This window comes from Lepidochelys kempii, chromosome 12 (assembly GCF_965140285.1).
Source record: "Lepidochelys kempii isolate rLepKem1 chromosome 12, rLepKem1.hap1, whole genome shotgun sequence".
Taxonomy (NCBI): domain Eukaryota; kingdom Metazoa; phylum Chordata; order Testudines; family Cheloniidae; genus Lepidochelys; species Lepidochelys kempii.
The window spans coordinates 37,243,225-37,256,436 of record NC_136391.1 but is presented as its reverse complement, the minus strand read 5'-3'; the positions used below and the strand labels follow the sequence as shown (position 1 = coordinate 37,256,436).

The following is a 13,212-nucleotide window of genomic DNA, read 5'->3' as shown; positions in this document are numbered from 1 at the left end:
AATGCGTGCAAAACTTGTGCATGTAAAATTGTGGGAGTTAGTTTAGAAAATCTGGCTATTGGTACAAATATAATGCTTGCCCAGCCAGCGATACTTTTGTTTCTTACGTGTTCTAGAAAAAGAGTTTTAGAAATGACCATTATGGGAAGGCAGAAAAGCACATCTGATTGCCAGCCATGTGGGTACTCAATGTAAGCACGAAGCACCATCTGTTTCTGGAAGGTACCAGGAAATTACAAATATATCTGTGCTTTCCCATCACTGAAACAATTACAGTAGGAAGTAAAAATATGGGAACTTCATGAGAGGCACTGAAAATATGGCTCACTCACTGAAAAGCTCATTAATTTCAATGGGCAGAAGTAAAGTTACTACAGTGTGTAGGGAGCAACTGTTAATAGAAAATTTTTTTTAAAAGTATTAAGAAAGCAGAGAGGAGCAGCATACAAAAAAGTAGACTGTCTGGGGCCATAAATGTATGCAATGACTGGCTCAGAGGGCCATTAAAATCTACTGAAGACATCTCCAACGCTGAGGAAGAAAAGTTTAATCTTATAGACAAATTAATATCCCATAGGCAGCATATTAATGCAGCCTGATAAAAAATGTTTTTAAACAAGAAGCCTATTTTAAGAGCACACATTCAGTGATTAGGTCACTTGACTGACGGGCAAGAGACTAGCGCTCTAGTCCCAACTCTGCCACTGACCTACTGTATGACGTACAGCAAGTCACATAATTTCTCTGCACCTCTGTTGTTCCTCCTTCCCTGTCTCTATCTTGCCAGTTAGGATCTCACCCTAAAGAGCTTAGGGGCCACTAGGCGCTACTATAATACACATAATAGTTGAAGCATTTTAGAAAAGCAGTAACACATTTCCAGGCGTGTGTGTCATCGGGAGAGAGTGAGGATTAGAGCAGGACTGTGAATAGAGTTTTCTTGTACTCACTGCACCCTCTGTTACAAAGGGTGCCAAAGGGAAGTTGCAGCCTTGCATTTGGCATTCTCTTCACATTGATGCAAGTGCATGGAGTTCGTTCACTCATGCTTTTTAGATTTATCAACCATCATGATTCCCCATGGGCCATCTGGGCAGTCAGGGTCAGACTGTTCCTCGCAAGCAGGGAGACAGAGAATTCTAATCAGACACTAGTGGCCAGGTGATCCAAACCCCAGCTCCCACACTCCTCTTGTCTCTGCCAAATGAGGAGTCAAGCTTCTTAGCCCTTGTGGCTACCTGGTACAGTAACCAGACACTGCTACAAGCCTGATTGTCAGTGGAGCTTCAACATCTGACCCGCACTTGTGCATGCCCACCTGTGTGCATAGGTGTTAGTGCAGAGCAGGTATATGCACACAGATGGAGGCAAGGGTTGGAAAATCAGTCCTAATATACTTCATTGCAGGACATGCTTTGACACCCAGAAATTAGGCTGATTGCAGGTGGTAGCTGTGGAATTAGCTCATGTAGACTATCCGCACTGGCCCGGGCCTAGAGATGTCCTCCAGTACTGTGCCTTGTTTAGTTTGAAATGTCTTCTGAGAACATTAGAAGTCTTCTTTTCTCTTTAGTTCTAACTGATTGTTTTCTGTTCCTGTCTTGCTTCCAGGAAGTGCAGCAGCACTTACTGCAGAGCAGAACCACAAAATTGACACCTCTATCCATTACAACATTCCTGAGCTTCAGACCTCAAGCAGGGTCCAGCTGCCTCAACAGAATGGGCAGCAAGACACCCCACTGGCACGAAAGGGGCTCATCCCACCCGAACAGGACAAGGACTCTGACTCAGAGGGGGAGGAGGAGGAGGAAGAAGAGGAGGAAGAGGAGTACCCCAGACCTAAATGGCAGGGGATCGAGGCAATCTTCGAAGCTTACCAGGAACATATAGAAGGTAAGGGAAAAGGATTACAAAGGGGGACAGCAAGGCGATTTCAAGCCCTCCTATCACCTTGAGGTCTCAGTCCTATAAATGACAGTATGGTATTTCTGCTACCATCTCAGGGGATGCTCACATCACTACATTTTCTGTAATGTTAGAGAAGGTGGAATTTTGGTGAAACTTCCACCTTCAACTTCAGCTGGAGTGGAGAAGGAATAACAGGACTACTGCTGTCCCTGTTGCTGCAGTTGCTTGCTTGACTGTCCTCTGTCAATATTGAAGGGTTATCTCTCTAATAATGATAAGAACTGCTCTGTGCCTATTAGTTTCTCAGAACACTTGGCTCGAGCCTTGGCTCTGCCATCGACCCATTGGGACCTTGGGCATGTTACTCTGTGCTTTAGTTTCCCGATCCGTACCATGGGGATTAAAAACAGATCAGTCTCACTGGTGAGGCAAATTTATTCACATCTGTCGAGCACTTTAAGATCCTCCAACGGAAGGGGCTGTGGAAAAGCAGAAGGCTGTTAATTAGCAGAGGATAGACATAAAGGCGACAGGTGTGTATGAAAATTCATTAATACAACCCAGCGCCTTAGAGCACTGTCTGTAAGGCTGCACAGGGAAATGGAGTCTGGTTTCAAGAGCGCAAAACCCCTTGATGTTTTTCTTCTTAGTCTCCTGCTTTATATTCTTGAAATGTGTCTAAAAATAACCTCGCTGACGCACCGCCTCAAGCTGGCAATGGAGATGCCGTACAGGTGTCAAACGGTGACCTGGTGCACCCTCCACTGTGCCCCAAAACAATCAGATCGCTCAACCACTGGCATGTGCTGCACCCAAGGGGCTGTGAGTCATTTTCTTTTGAACAACACTTCACTTAAGGGCTGTCAGTCTCATCTGTGGAGAGACACTTTAGGAATTACAACACAGCTAATTACTAAATGGCGAGCTGGAGCCAAGTCTCAGGAAAACACAAATGCAGATTGATCACCAAGTCTTTCCCTAATTTATTGCAGTTATAAATACATATGTAGCCTGCAACTCAGAGTCTGAAATAGGACTGGGGCATCTTTTACCACTATTGGTGAATCTAATTTAATCTGTTTTACACAGCACCCAGCTCTATGGTTATCCACCTGATTCTCCAGCTCTTAAGACTCGGGTCTTTGTTCATGCCACTGCAATTAGTCCTCCGTGATTAGACGGTTATCAAAAATACACACCAACCTTTCAGTGTCAATACAGCTGGCTAACCTATGAACACCTATGAATGCTCCACACATTCAGTGCTGCACAAATTTTGCTACATGCTGTTTTATTTTCCAGCGCTCTGATTATTCTTTGTGTTCTTGATAAGATGATAGAAATATTGAACAGCCTCCAGTGGATCAGCTGCGTTAGCTTCCCCTCTCATTTTATCATGGTTAGCTTCCCCTCTCATTTTATCATTGTTAGTGTGCAAGACCCAATAATGTTTCTGATACCCTGGAAGTTAATTACATCTCACTTACTCAGATCCTTATGAATACTGTCTAAATTATCTTTTAAAAAACTGAAAGGTACCGTTAGCTTTCTCAAAGGAGCTTCGGCAGTGTTTTTTCCATAAGCTGCGGATCCTTTATTTGACTTCAGGCTGCCTTGCAGATCAATTTTTACTTTCCTTTAGAAAATGATTATACTAGTTTGCATTCCTGAGATCCTTTCATCTTGGAGGATCCCAAAGTATTTCACCAACAGCACCACTATAATGTAGCTACCTCTGCTGTGGGTGGTGGTAGCCATCTGGCTCAAAGCAGACTGCACATGGAAGGAGGAGTTGTGGACAGGAGTACAGTTCTGCCTTAAGAAAAGTGGCATTGGATGGTTAAACTCCACACGGAGCAGAGAGAGTCTCTGTTTAAAGTGTGGAGTCAGAAAATGACAGAGGAAAAATGGACCTCTCTCAACAGCTCTGCTCCCTGTATATATTTGGACTCCTGTCTGATGCTGTAATAAGCTTTTATTCCTGTTAGCCTTGCAGAGGCAACAGAGCTGTGGGAGAGGAAGCTGGATGCTATATTTTGGCTCACCCATCAATGGAATCTTTGTTCCAGCTGCAGAGCCTGTTCTCCATTCCCATAGTATTTAGGCACCTAGTTGATGAGGCACAAGTGATAAAGAACCCAGCGTGTCTCTCAGATCCTAGGCTGTATTTGCATGACTGGCAATTAAAAAAATCCTTCCTTTATACAAACTGAACACACTTGAACTCAATGGAAGATAGGAGCCTAAACACCTTTAGGAGCTGGGCCTACATTCTGAAGAGGCGGTAAGTCTGGAACCAGCACCATGCTGCATTCTAGAGGCACTGTAAACTGCCTGGAATTTATTTTAATCTACTTGGGAAGGGCAGAGTTAATCCTGCTGGAATAGGAGAGAATGTGGCGACGTGTCCTGCCTTAACTTTTTACAGATCTGTCCAGTGTGCCAGTGCTTGGTTTAAAGAGTGCCAATGGCCATTTCTAGTGAACACACAAATGAACACCTTAGGAACATTGCAGCATGGCACACAAATTTTAGGGAAAAGGCCAAGATATGGAGGACTCTTCCATCCATGAGGTTATGTAGTTTGCTGCACAGTTGATCGCTGGCTACAGTGGTGGAGTCCTTAATCTCCATGACATAATGTGGTGAGAACATTTTCAGTAGTGGTGGATGAAGGTTGAGAGGTCCATGCTGGAGCAGACTGGCATGTCTGACATCCTACCTCTGGCAGTGACCTTCTGAGGTTTCAGAAAAAGGCCAACGTCAAGGGTGAGAATTCAAGAGCCTGGTGTGGAAAAGACTAGCCAGACCAGAGATGCTATTAGCCAAATATTCTGATGATACCATGCAAGGCTGATGGTTTCTCATTTGCTTGCAGAACAAAATGTGGAACGCCAAGTGTTGCAGACACAGTGCCGACGGCTGGAGGCCCAGCACTACAGTCTCAGTCTGACTGCAGAGCAGCTGTCACACAGCATGGCGGTGAGTGATGGACACTTTGACACGCTCAGGGGTGGGTGGGGCCGAACCTACTGGAACCCCAGTAGAGGCAAATTGGAGACTGCCCTTTGGAATGGCAGGTGAGGACAAGAGAACAAACACATGTAGTCGTGTTGCTTAATGCACTACTGGAAAGCACTCAGACACTACAGTGATGAGTGTGATGTAAAAACCTGTATAGAATAGCATGCTTCTCAGATGACCTACTACCCATTTGTATACAACATCCTCTGGAATAAAACTGCACTAGCAAGTATCATGCAGACAGGGCCACTGTAAGCAGCATGACCCTGGTAGCAAGGAAAGGAGACCCATCCAGAGTCCATGCAAACCTATAAACAACTTGTAGGGCAAAACTACTCCCCTGTGATTCTCTCTGCTTGCTCAGTGCCCCCACCATCAACCGGGAATTCAGCATGTGCAGGGCAGTAGGATTATTATAACACTTGCCGTGTAGGATTTTTTAAAATGCAGCAGTACAAGTTTTGCCATCCCTTTTAGTTTCCTGGCTAGCCCACTGAAAAGCTGGCTGCATGGTTCCCCACCTCTTCACCACAGGGAAAAGACATGGGCTGGCTCCAGACTAGGCTGGATGTCAGGATCTCCATTCTTAGGGCAGGAGTGATGAAGCAATAGGATGGACAAACGTAAGAGGGAACAGTGCTGGAAAAAATACAGATGCCACAAAGTTTGAGGAAAACATGATTCCGAGCTCACTTACTCAGGTCAAACTCAACGCGACTACCCCAGCCCGGGAAAAGAATCAGCTCTTCTGATTTGATCCAACTTTGCTGTAATTTCCATCTGTCCACCAAGCCACCTAAATGTTGGCTGCAACAAACCCAGTGGCCTCCCTCTGCAGAACAGCATAATATATCCACCACAGAGGCACACCCTGGAAGAGAGGCACTACATGCACATACCAGCCTGTCAATGTCCCCTTTTTAACTTTGTTTTTTCCTACTTTCTTACAGGAACTAAGGAACCAGAAGCAGAAGATTGTCTCGGAAAGGGAGCGACTTCAGGCCGAACTAGATCACTTGAGAAAGTGCCTTGCGTTGCCTGCAATGCAGTGGTCTAGGGGTTATTTCAAGGGATATCCCAGGTGACGCTCCCTTGCACTAGGCTGAACATATAGTATAGAAATAATAATCTATTTTATTACCTTGAATATTTAATATTTTTCACTGGGAGGTTTGAAGCTAAAATATAAATGGAGAATGTGCCATGCATGAAGCAAAGGATTATGGGATCCAGAAAAAATACCCACCTCTATCTTGACTTCAATGCAACTGAATCTTTGTAATTCTGCAAGCAACCCACCCATGAAGGCTAGATTTTGTTTAATTTTAATGAGGGGTGTTTTTTTTTTCCTCCTTCCCCTCCACTTTTTAATTATTTTTTTAAAATCTGATAAAAGACTTCATCAACAACACTAATAACCACCTCCCTGTAGAGGGGGTGCTGTCCACACACAAAATCATTCTTTTGTTGCCATATTAGTCCAACTACTGTACCATGGAGTTGGCCTGTTCTTCACTGGGAAGATGGTGTCTCTCGTGTTAAGAGGAAGTTGGGTACACTTTTGAAAGCAAATGAACTGTGTCTCTCACATACGGAAAGCTATGGTAGCAATCTGCAGAGTAACAAGTCCTGGAAGGAGCAAACACAGCTTCAGAACTTCAGCCTTTCCCTAAATCAACAGGCTTTCCACTGGAAATGCACTTCGCTATAAAAAATAAAGTGAATAAACAAACCGAAGGTACCTTTTATTACTGTTTGGGGGGTAGGGAGCGGAATGTACAGAACACACATGCACACACCTAGTGAGAGAAACACACACAAATTACATACCCTAGTGGGTAAAATTTTCATACAAAGTCAAACGATTTTGCAATTAAAAAAAACAAAGTCAAAAAAGGTGCTTCAGCCTTGTACTGTGTATATATTTAAAAAGTTTTGTATGTTTTTATTACTTTAATTATTGTTATAAAAAGCTTGCCATTTTTAATATGTTTCTGCTTTTTTTTTTTTTTTTTGGCAAAATAACTTGCTTTTAGTGTTTGTACTGCTGCTGGTCAGGACATGAAAAATATTGAAGTGTTTTTAAAAAAAAAAAAAAAAAAAGCTTTCCCCTGGGGCATGTGCTATCACTTCTGTTTTTTGCTTTGTGTAGCATCAGTTACTGGTACAGAAAATTCTGTTACTAAAAGGTGAGGAATTAATTATTCCTTACTGCCCTTTCACAGATGTTTTTTTTCCCCTTCAAGCTCTTCAAAAGTTACATTACAAATAGGACCAGCTCCTACTAAATGGGGAAGGGAGGGGAAAAGTCTGTGTTGGGAACAAAAGTTCAGGAACTAAATGAACTGTTTGGGTCTATGATTCAGCTTTACTGATGTTTTTCAGCGCTCTGATTAGTACTCTAGAAAAATGTGTTAGCAATGAGGTGTTAGAGAACTACAGGAGAGGAAGCAGTGCAGACTGAGCTGAACTTCCCCTGTTCTTTATTCACATGAGAAACACCAGTGGGAATAGGGAGGAGGAAGTAGAAATTCTCCCAGCTTGCCCTTTCGTTCTCTTCCAGTTAGTTATTCCTCTGAATAACATTTCTGAACTAGGACGACCTCCTTCACAAAGAGCTCGCTTGAAGTTCAGTTTACAGTTGGGTTATCCCAAACCTAGCTGAGCTCTATTCCTTGTAAGCAGCCAAGGGGCAGCTGCTGGCAAAATTCAGTCTTTTCTGAGCAGTGCACAGGAACCAATTTTGTTTATTAATTTCTTAGATGGGTGAGGGATACTGTGGGTAATAGACTTCTGCTTCCCCCTACTTCCTAGCAGCTGGCAGTAATATTGCATTTGCTGTGCATGTTATCAGGAATATTTCATCTTAAATTAAGATGACGTGGCAGCAGGAGGGACAGCACTAACAGGCTCTTCATTTTCAGCTGTAAATTAGACAGGAAAGGCCAGAGGTGGATGTGTCCCATTCCCCTACTCAACAGCTTGAGGGAAGGAGTCATGGGACAGTTGAGGGCAAAAGTAGCACAGACATCTCTGATCAAAATCTACGTACTACTGTCTTGTCTCTAGACTTGGAGATGTCTCCTTCAACAGCAGATTTTGGAAGACAGAGATAGCCAGAGATACCTGTTCTGTTGGAACAGTGAAACACTTGGAGTGGAAAAACAGCCTCTAGTTATCACAACATGCTCTAGACAAGGTTCATAGCCTTCCACCTCCCTGTTATTTGCTTTAGGTTTCTAACAGTCAACACTTAAAAGGCAAGCCATTTAGGCTATGTCTACGCAACACAGCTGTTTGGCAACAGGAGAGAGCTCTCCCACTCACAAAAAACTTCCACCCCCAGCAAGCAGCTTCAGCTGCAGAAGAGCTCTCCTGTCAACAAAGTGCTGTTCACACCACTGCTTTTCGTCTGCAAAACTTTTGTTGTTCAGGGGGTGTGTGTGTTTTTCACAGCTCTGAACAACAGAACTCGTTCAGTTTCCAGTGTAGACAAAGCCTCAGTCTGTTGCTGGTTTTCAGAAGAAACATTCATGCTGCCCACTAAATCTCAGGCAGGGCAAGAGTTAGCCTATTGCATTCCTAGATTATGTGTTCTCAGATGGCAGTGACAGTTAGTTCAAGCTCTTGCATAGCTCATGATTGAGGAGCCAGCCAGAGTGACGATGAGGGCAGAACAGAGAAAAGCAAATCCATGTGCTACTGTTTAAGTAACATCCACCTGTTGTTAAATGCAGCACCTAGAGGCTATGATTTCCCTTTAGCCATAGCTCCTACAAACACCCAATTGCAACCCTGCTACAGTTTCCACATTGAAGGCTCTTTTCCCTCCTTCCTCCCCCCATGACAATCAGATTAAATAAAGCTAAGGCTGTAATGCCGCATGAACAATAAATAAGGAAAAGGACCAGAAAGGAAAGCTAAAACTAATGCCTATGGTAAGCCATGCAATTCTATATTTTTTCCCCTTTTGTATTGGTTTTTAGGGCAGTACAAACAGCAAACCTCCAGCCTATCTTGAGCCCATTCCATTTTGCAAATGGAAGAAAATAAAGCAGTCGCTGACTAGTGTCAATTTAGCTTTATCAAAAAAGCTGAAATGATGGATTGTATGACTGCTCATGTGTGATTCTTCTTTTCTGGTGGGCTGACACTATTTTCCCTCTGGGAGACTGAAGAGCAGACAAAACTACATCAACATATACAATAGGAAGAACAGCAAATATTACACTGCACAGTTGACTTCAGAGCTGATTTATGCCACTCTGGTTTCAGAGTATTTACATGAAGGAACTTCTGTCTTCCATGACTAGCAATGTCTTCACAGCAACAGGCCTGCAGTTTTCCTTTCACTCAGAGGGCAGAGATCTTTTTTAAAGTGCCATTCTGAGCAGGCAAGTGACTAGAATACTATGTGGTTTTAAAGATTTACTCTCAGTTGATGATTTTGTTATCAGACTTGCCTATTTTTACAACTTAAAGCGAGCCCATTTTTAATGCCAAGGTAGGTTACTGCTAACCTGAAACTAAAGCCATAGCCTTCCTGCTTCATACACTGTCAGCAATCAAAGATTCTAGCATCAGAATTTAGTTGGCAATGCTGCTGCTGAGGTAACTAGAATTTAGCTTCTGGTGTTCAGTCTTGTAAATACTGCACGACTGACAGCAGAAAAAAGTTGAGTGGGTAGTAGTAGATGAGGCAGCTATGACTCAGAATACACCAAGCCGCAATGTAATGCTGTTTTTAGAGTCACTTTTCTAATCGTAATTGCATTTTAAATATTGGAGGCTCTTTAAAAAGAGCAGGGCTCAGTTTAAAGAAAGAAAGGAAGTTACCACTGCTTTGTGTTTAAGGTCTATTCTTGCATGAGCAAAAAAAGCGCATAAAAAAAGCACACATTCTTGGTTTAACTTACCTGTTTAAGAAGCAAAATACACTTATAGCTGACAGTTCTTTAAACCAGATTGCATAGCAAGCCTTTGGCCTACTAGCTGCCAATTCTCAGACTTCATGATAATTTTAACACAGAAAAATACACTTTATGTTTAAATCACTGTTTCCCCTCCCAGCCTATGATAAAAAAGTTCATTGTCAGTTTATCTATCAATTTCAATACACTGCAGAGTGGGAGTTCACAAGCACACCACCAGATGGCAATGTTTATGAGCCTGTTTGAAAATGTAACTTTGCTTTGCAACAATTCCTGTACTTGAGTGTTGATTCCACCCCTATCCCCCATTCCTCAAATACCAATAGAGAAAGGAGCTAATCACCAACTTCTTGACCCACTGCTTAAAAAGTCTCAGTAATACTCCCCTCCCTCTCCCCTGCCCCAAGGGCCATGTTGACTGGTTGTGTTTATTTGTATGTACCCTGTGCAGAATTGCTAGAGCAGTAAAAACCAGAGCATGGGAGGGAGAGGCAGAGGGGGAGGAAGCCCAGGCCTGCTGGGGGCAGTTTAGATGCTGTGAAAGAAAAATTAAACCTGTTCTAAGTGTACTTGTTTGAATTAATTGTAATGTAATATATTATTTGTTGAATGTAGTAATTAGGTATTTATGAATATATTGCTGTAATTTCTGACAACATCCAAAAAATAAAATTGTCCTAAATCATGGCAAAGGATTGTTTTTCCCTCCCACTAGTGGATGGAAAAGTTACACTGATCCAGAGTGAAGGACAACATGTGCAATGCACTGCCATTTACAAGATTTCAGCAAAAAGGCATTGTGTGGTTGACACTACATCATGGCATTTAGCCAGCACCCAGCCCAGCTTGGGCTCTACAAGCTGTTTTAAGTCAGGGGATTCGTTATTTCAGAAGGATCAAGTCAGTCCAGAGTATCCTACCTCCTGTTCCATCATCAGATACATAGGCCAGTTCACTCTGAACCACCTCACTATAATGAGATACATACAAGTTAACCAGAGACTACATAAAAGAGAATGGGATAGCAAAAACAGCACAGGGGAAGCTCAGAAGGGAGTAGATGGTGGGAGATATCTGGAAGACCATTCAATGTTTGAGAGTAAAGGCAGTAAGGAAACATTTGTCTGAAGACATGGGGAACATTATGGTGATTAAATACTGCTGCCTGATGAGAGCCATGGACAACAGACTTGCTTTCCATTGAGTGAAGGGCAGCCCCCATACACACACATTCAGCTACATTTGATTCCTTGTGGTGTTCACAGTGATGCAAGTGCTATAACTGAGCCTAAAGCCAACAGTAAGACCAGTTTATAGATTCTGAGATAGACAAGGCCCCTAATGTCAGCTGCAAAGGGCAAGAGAAGAGGAGGTGTTTTCACACAATAGCATCTAGATCTTCACACAATTAGTGTACCAGTGGATGTTAAAGGAAAAGGAGTCTTATTCCTCCGACAGACAGTTCACTTTTATATGCATGATTTTTTTTTTTTAAAACAAATAGTAACGTCAGTCAAAAGATCAAAAGAACAATATACATCACCGTGATAGGTCTTCCAACTACCAGGAATATTTCCTTCCGCTCCTCCAACTGGTTTTTGAACCCACTTCTTAGTCTTCCAAACAGCCAGCAGATTGGCTAGGTTCTCCCCTTTACTGCTATCCACACAGAGCCTAGCACAGCAACTGGCATTGATTAAAGATTAGATTCAGTGCACTGGGAGCTAAGCTACATCATAATCTTTTGCTTTCAAACTATCACCTATCCCTGCAGTGTCCAGGAACAGGCTCTATGAATGCCACCTAATATTTTCTCTGTTGCAGAGATTATTGTTATGATAATACTATATTCAGGAAAACCAACAAAGGGATTGTTTTTTCTTAGTATAAATGAGAGAAATGCTGCTGGTAAGCTACCACCTGCCACAGCTGTATCCACAAAGAATCTCAGTGGCCTGCTAGAAGCAGTATCTGAACCAAATGAGGTAGTGCGTGTTCTCTTTAAAGCTGTATCTTCCCACTGAGGGAGAAATACAAAGCTACAAGTGCAGAGAGAGAGCAACAGTGCACTTAAATGGCCTTGGCCAGCCAGCCACGTGACCTCATCTATCAGCTGTGCTCAGAGATGAATATATGTTGTAAGTGATGGCCCAGTTGAAGAAACAAGCCTCACCATGCAGTAGAGTTGTGTTAAAATCCATATATCACTCTGTACCCCAGGGAAGCCACAGGACTGCTGTGCATCCAGGTGTTTAAAACAGTCCTATTCTGTGATCTTCCTCAGCCAGGCTTTAGACAACCAGAGGAAGGAGAAGAACAAACACTAAACTAAGAGCATATTTATTGCTGCTACATATCATTTAAGAGATATAAAAAATCCCTCCAATAAGGCAATAACAAGAAAAACCTCCCCACAGCATCTAACTGCTGCAACCAATTCATCTTGCAAAGACAGCTGCACATGGGGCTGGAAGAGTTCTGCCAGGTAGAATCATTTGTTTTGCCAAAGATGCTCATTATAGAGCAGAAGCTGTTCACGAGAGCTGCTGAGCAGGGAATGCCCTCTGTGCCATCAGCAGTCCTCAACTTATTAATATGCAGCCACAAGGCTGCCTTCTTTCTATTGCCTGCATGCAAACTGAGGGAAACCAGCCTTCATGCAAACACCACAGAGCCTCAAGTTAGACACAATTGACAGGAAATGTATAAGACTTGCATGGTTTTTAGCAGAGATCTATACAGGGCATTTAAGACATAAAAACAGCATAAGGCAAGTTCCATTAGGACTCATTAATAGTGTCCATAGGGCAGAGTCCTCCTACTATTATTGCCTCATCCCATGAGGGTTTTAGACTGTCAGAAGGCATCTTAGAAATCCTGGGACTGGGCACTCTCACCCGGCTGAAGGTTTGTGCGTAGCTTGTACATGTGATCTAAGGCTTGAGTAAGAAAAGTCCCAGTGGTGTTGATCTCCATCAAGGTCAGATTATCCAGCTAAAAGACAAGGAGGGTGACATTACAGCAGTATTTGGGGAAGCAGCACTACAGTCTCTCACTATGGCAAAGGAAGGTCAATCTATGGACAAGTCTACACTACAAAATTAAGTTGACATAAGTTACGTGAACATACAGCCACTGCAGTAATTAAAATCGATTATGCATGTCCACACTACCCTCCTCCTGTTGGCAGTGCATATCCTCAACAGGAGCACTGCCACCAATTTAAATGACAGTGGAGCACTGAAAGCCTGGAGCCCAGCCACTGGGGCTGACAGCTGGGGCTCCAAGCTGTCAGACACCAGGGGCTGACAGCCAGAACAGACAGTGCAGTTTCTACAGTGACACTCTG

General features: G+C 43.0%; 2 protein-coding genes across 6 annotated transcripts in view; one reads left to right on the top strand and one right to left on the bottom strand.

The window, feature by feature from the left end:
• The window catches only part of GSE1 (Gse1 coiled-coil protein), a 361,908-nt gene extending 351,353 nt beyond the window's left edge, over window positions 1-10,555 (top strand). For all 4 annotated transcript variants that reach the window (XM_073308113.2, XM_073308112.2, XM_073308111.2 and 1 more), the window contains 3 exons: window positions 1,612-1,893; window positions 4,787-4,890; window positions 5,883-10,555. In XM_073308113.2, coding sequence (XP_073164214.1) covers window positions 1,612-1,893; window positions 4,787-4,890; window positions 5,883-6,017 — 521 coding nt within the window. In that variant the 3' untranslated portion in view covers window positions 6,018-10,555. The remainder of the gene's footprint in view (window positions 1-1,611; window positions 1,894-4,786; window positions 4,891-5,882) is intronic.
• Window positions 7,012-13,212, bottom strand: part of GINS2 (GINS complex subunit 2) — an 11,304-nt gene continuing 5,103 nt past the window's right edge. The window contains exon 5 of one of the 2 annotated variants that reach the window (XM_073308118.2): window positions 7,012-12,857. In XM_073308118.2, the coding sequence (XP_073164219.1) occupies window positions 12,732-12,857 (126 nt within the window). In that variant the 3' untranslated portion in view covers window positions 7,012-12,731. The remainder of the gene's footprint in view (window positions 12,858-13,212) is intronic. The other variant, XM_073308119.2, reaches the window with a different exon arrangement.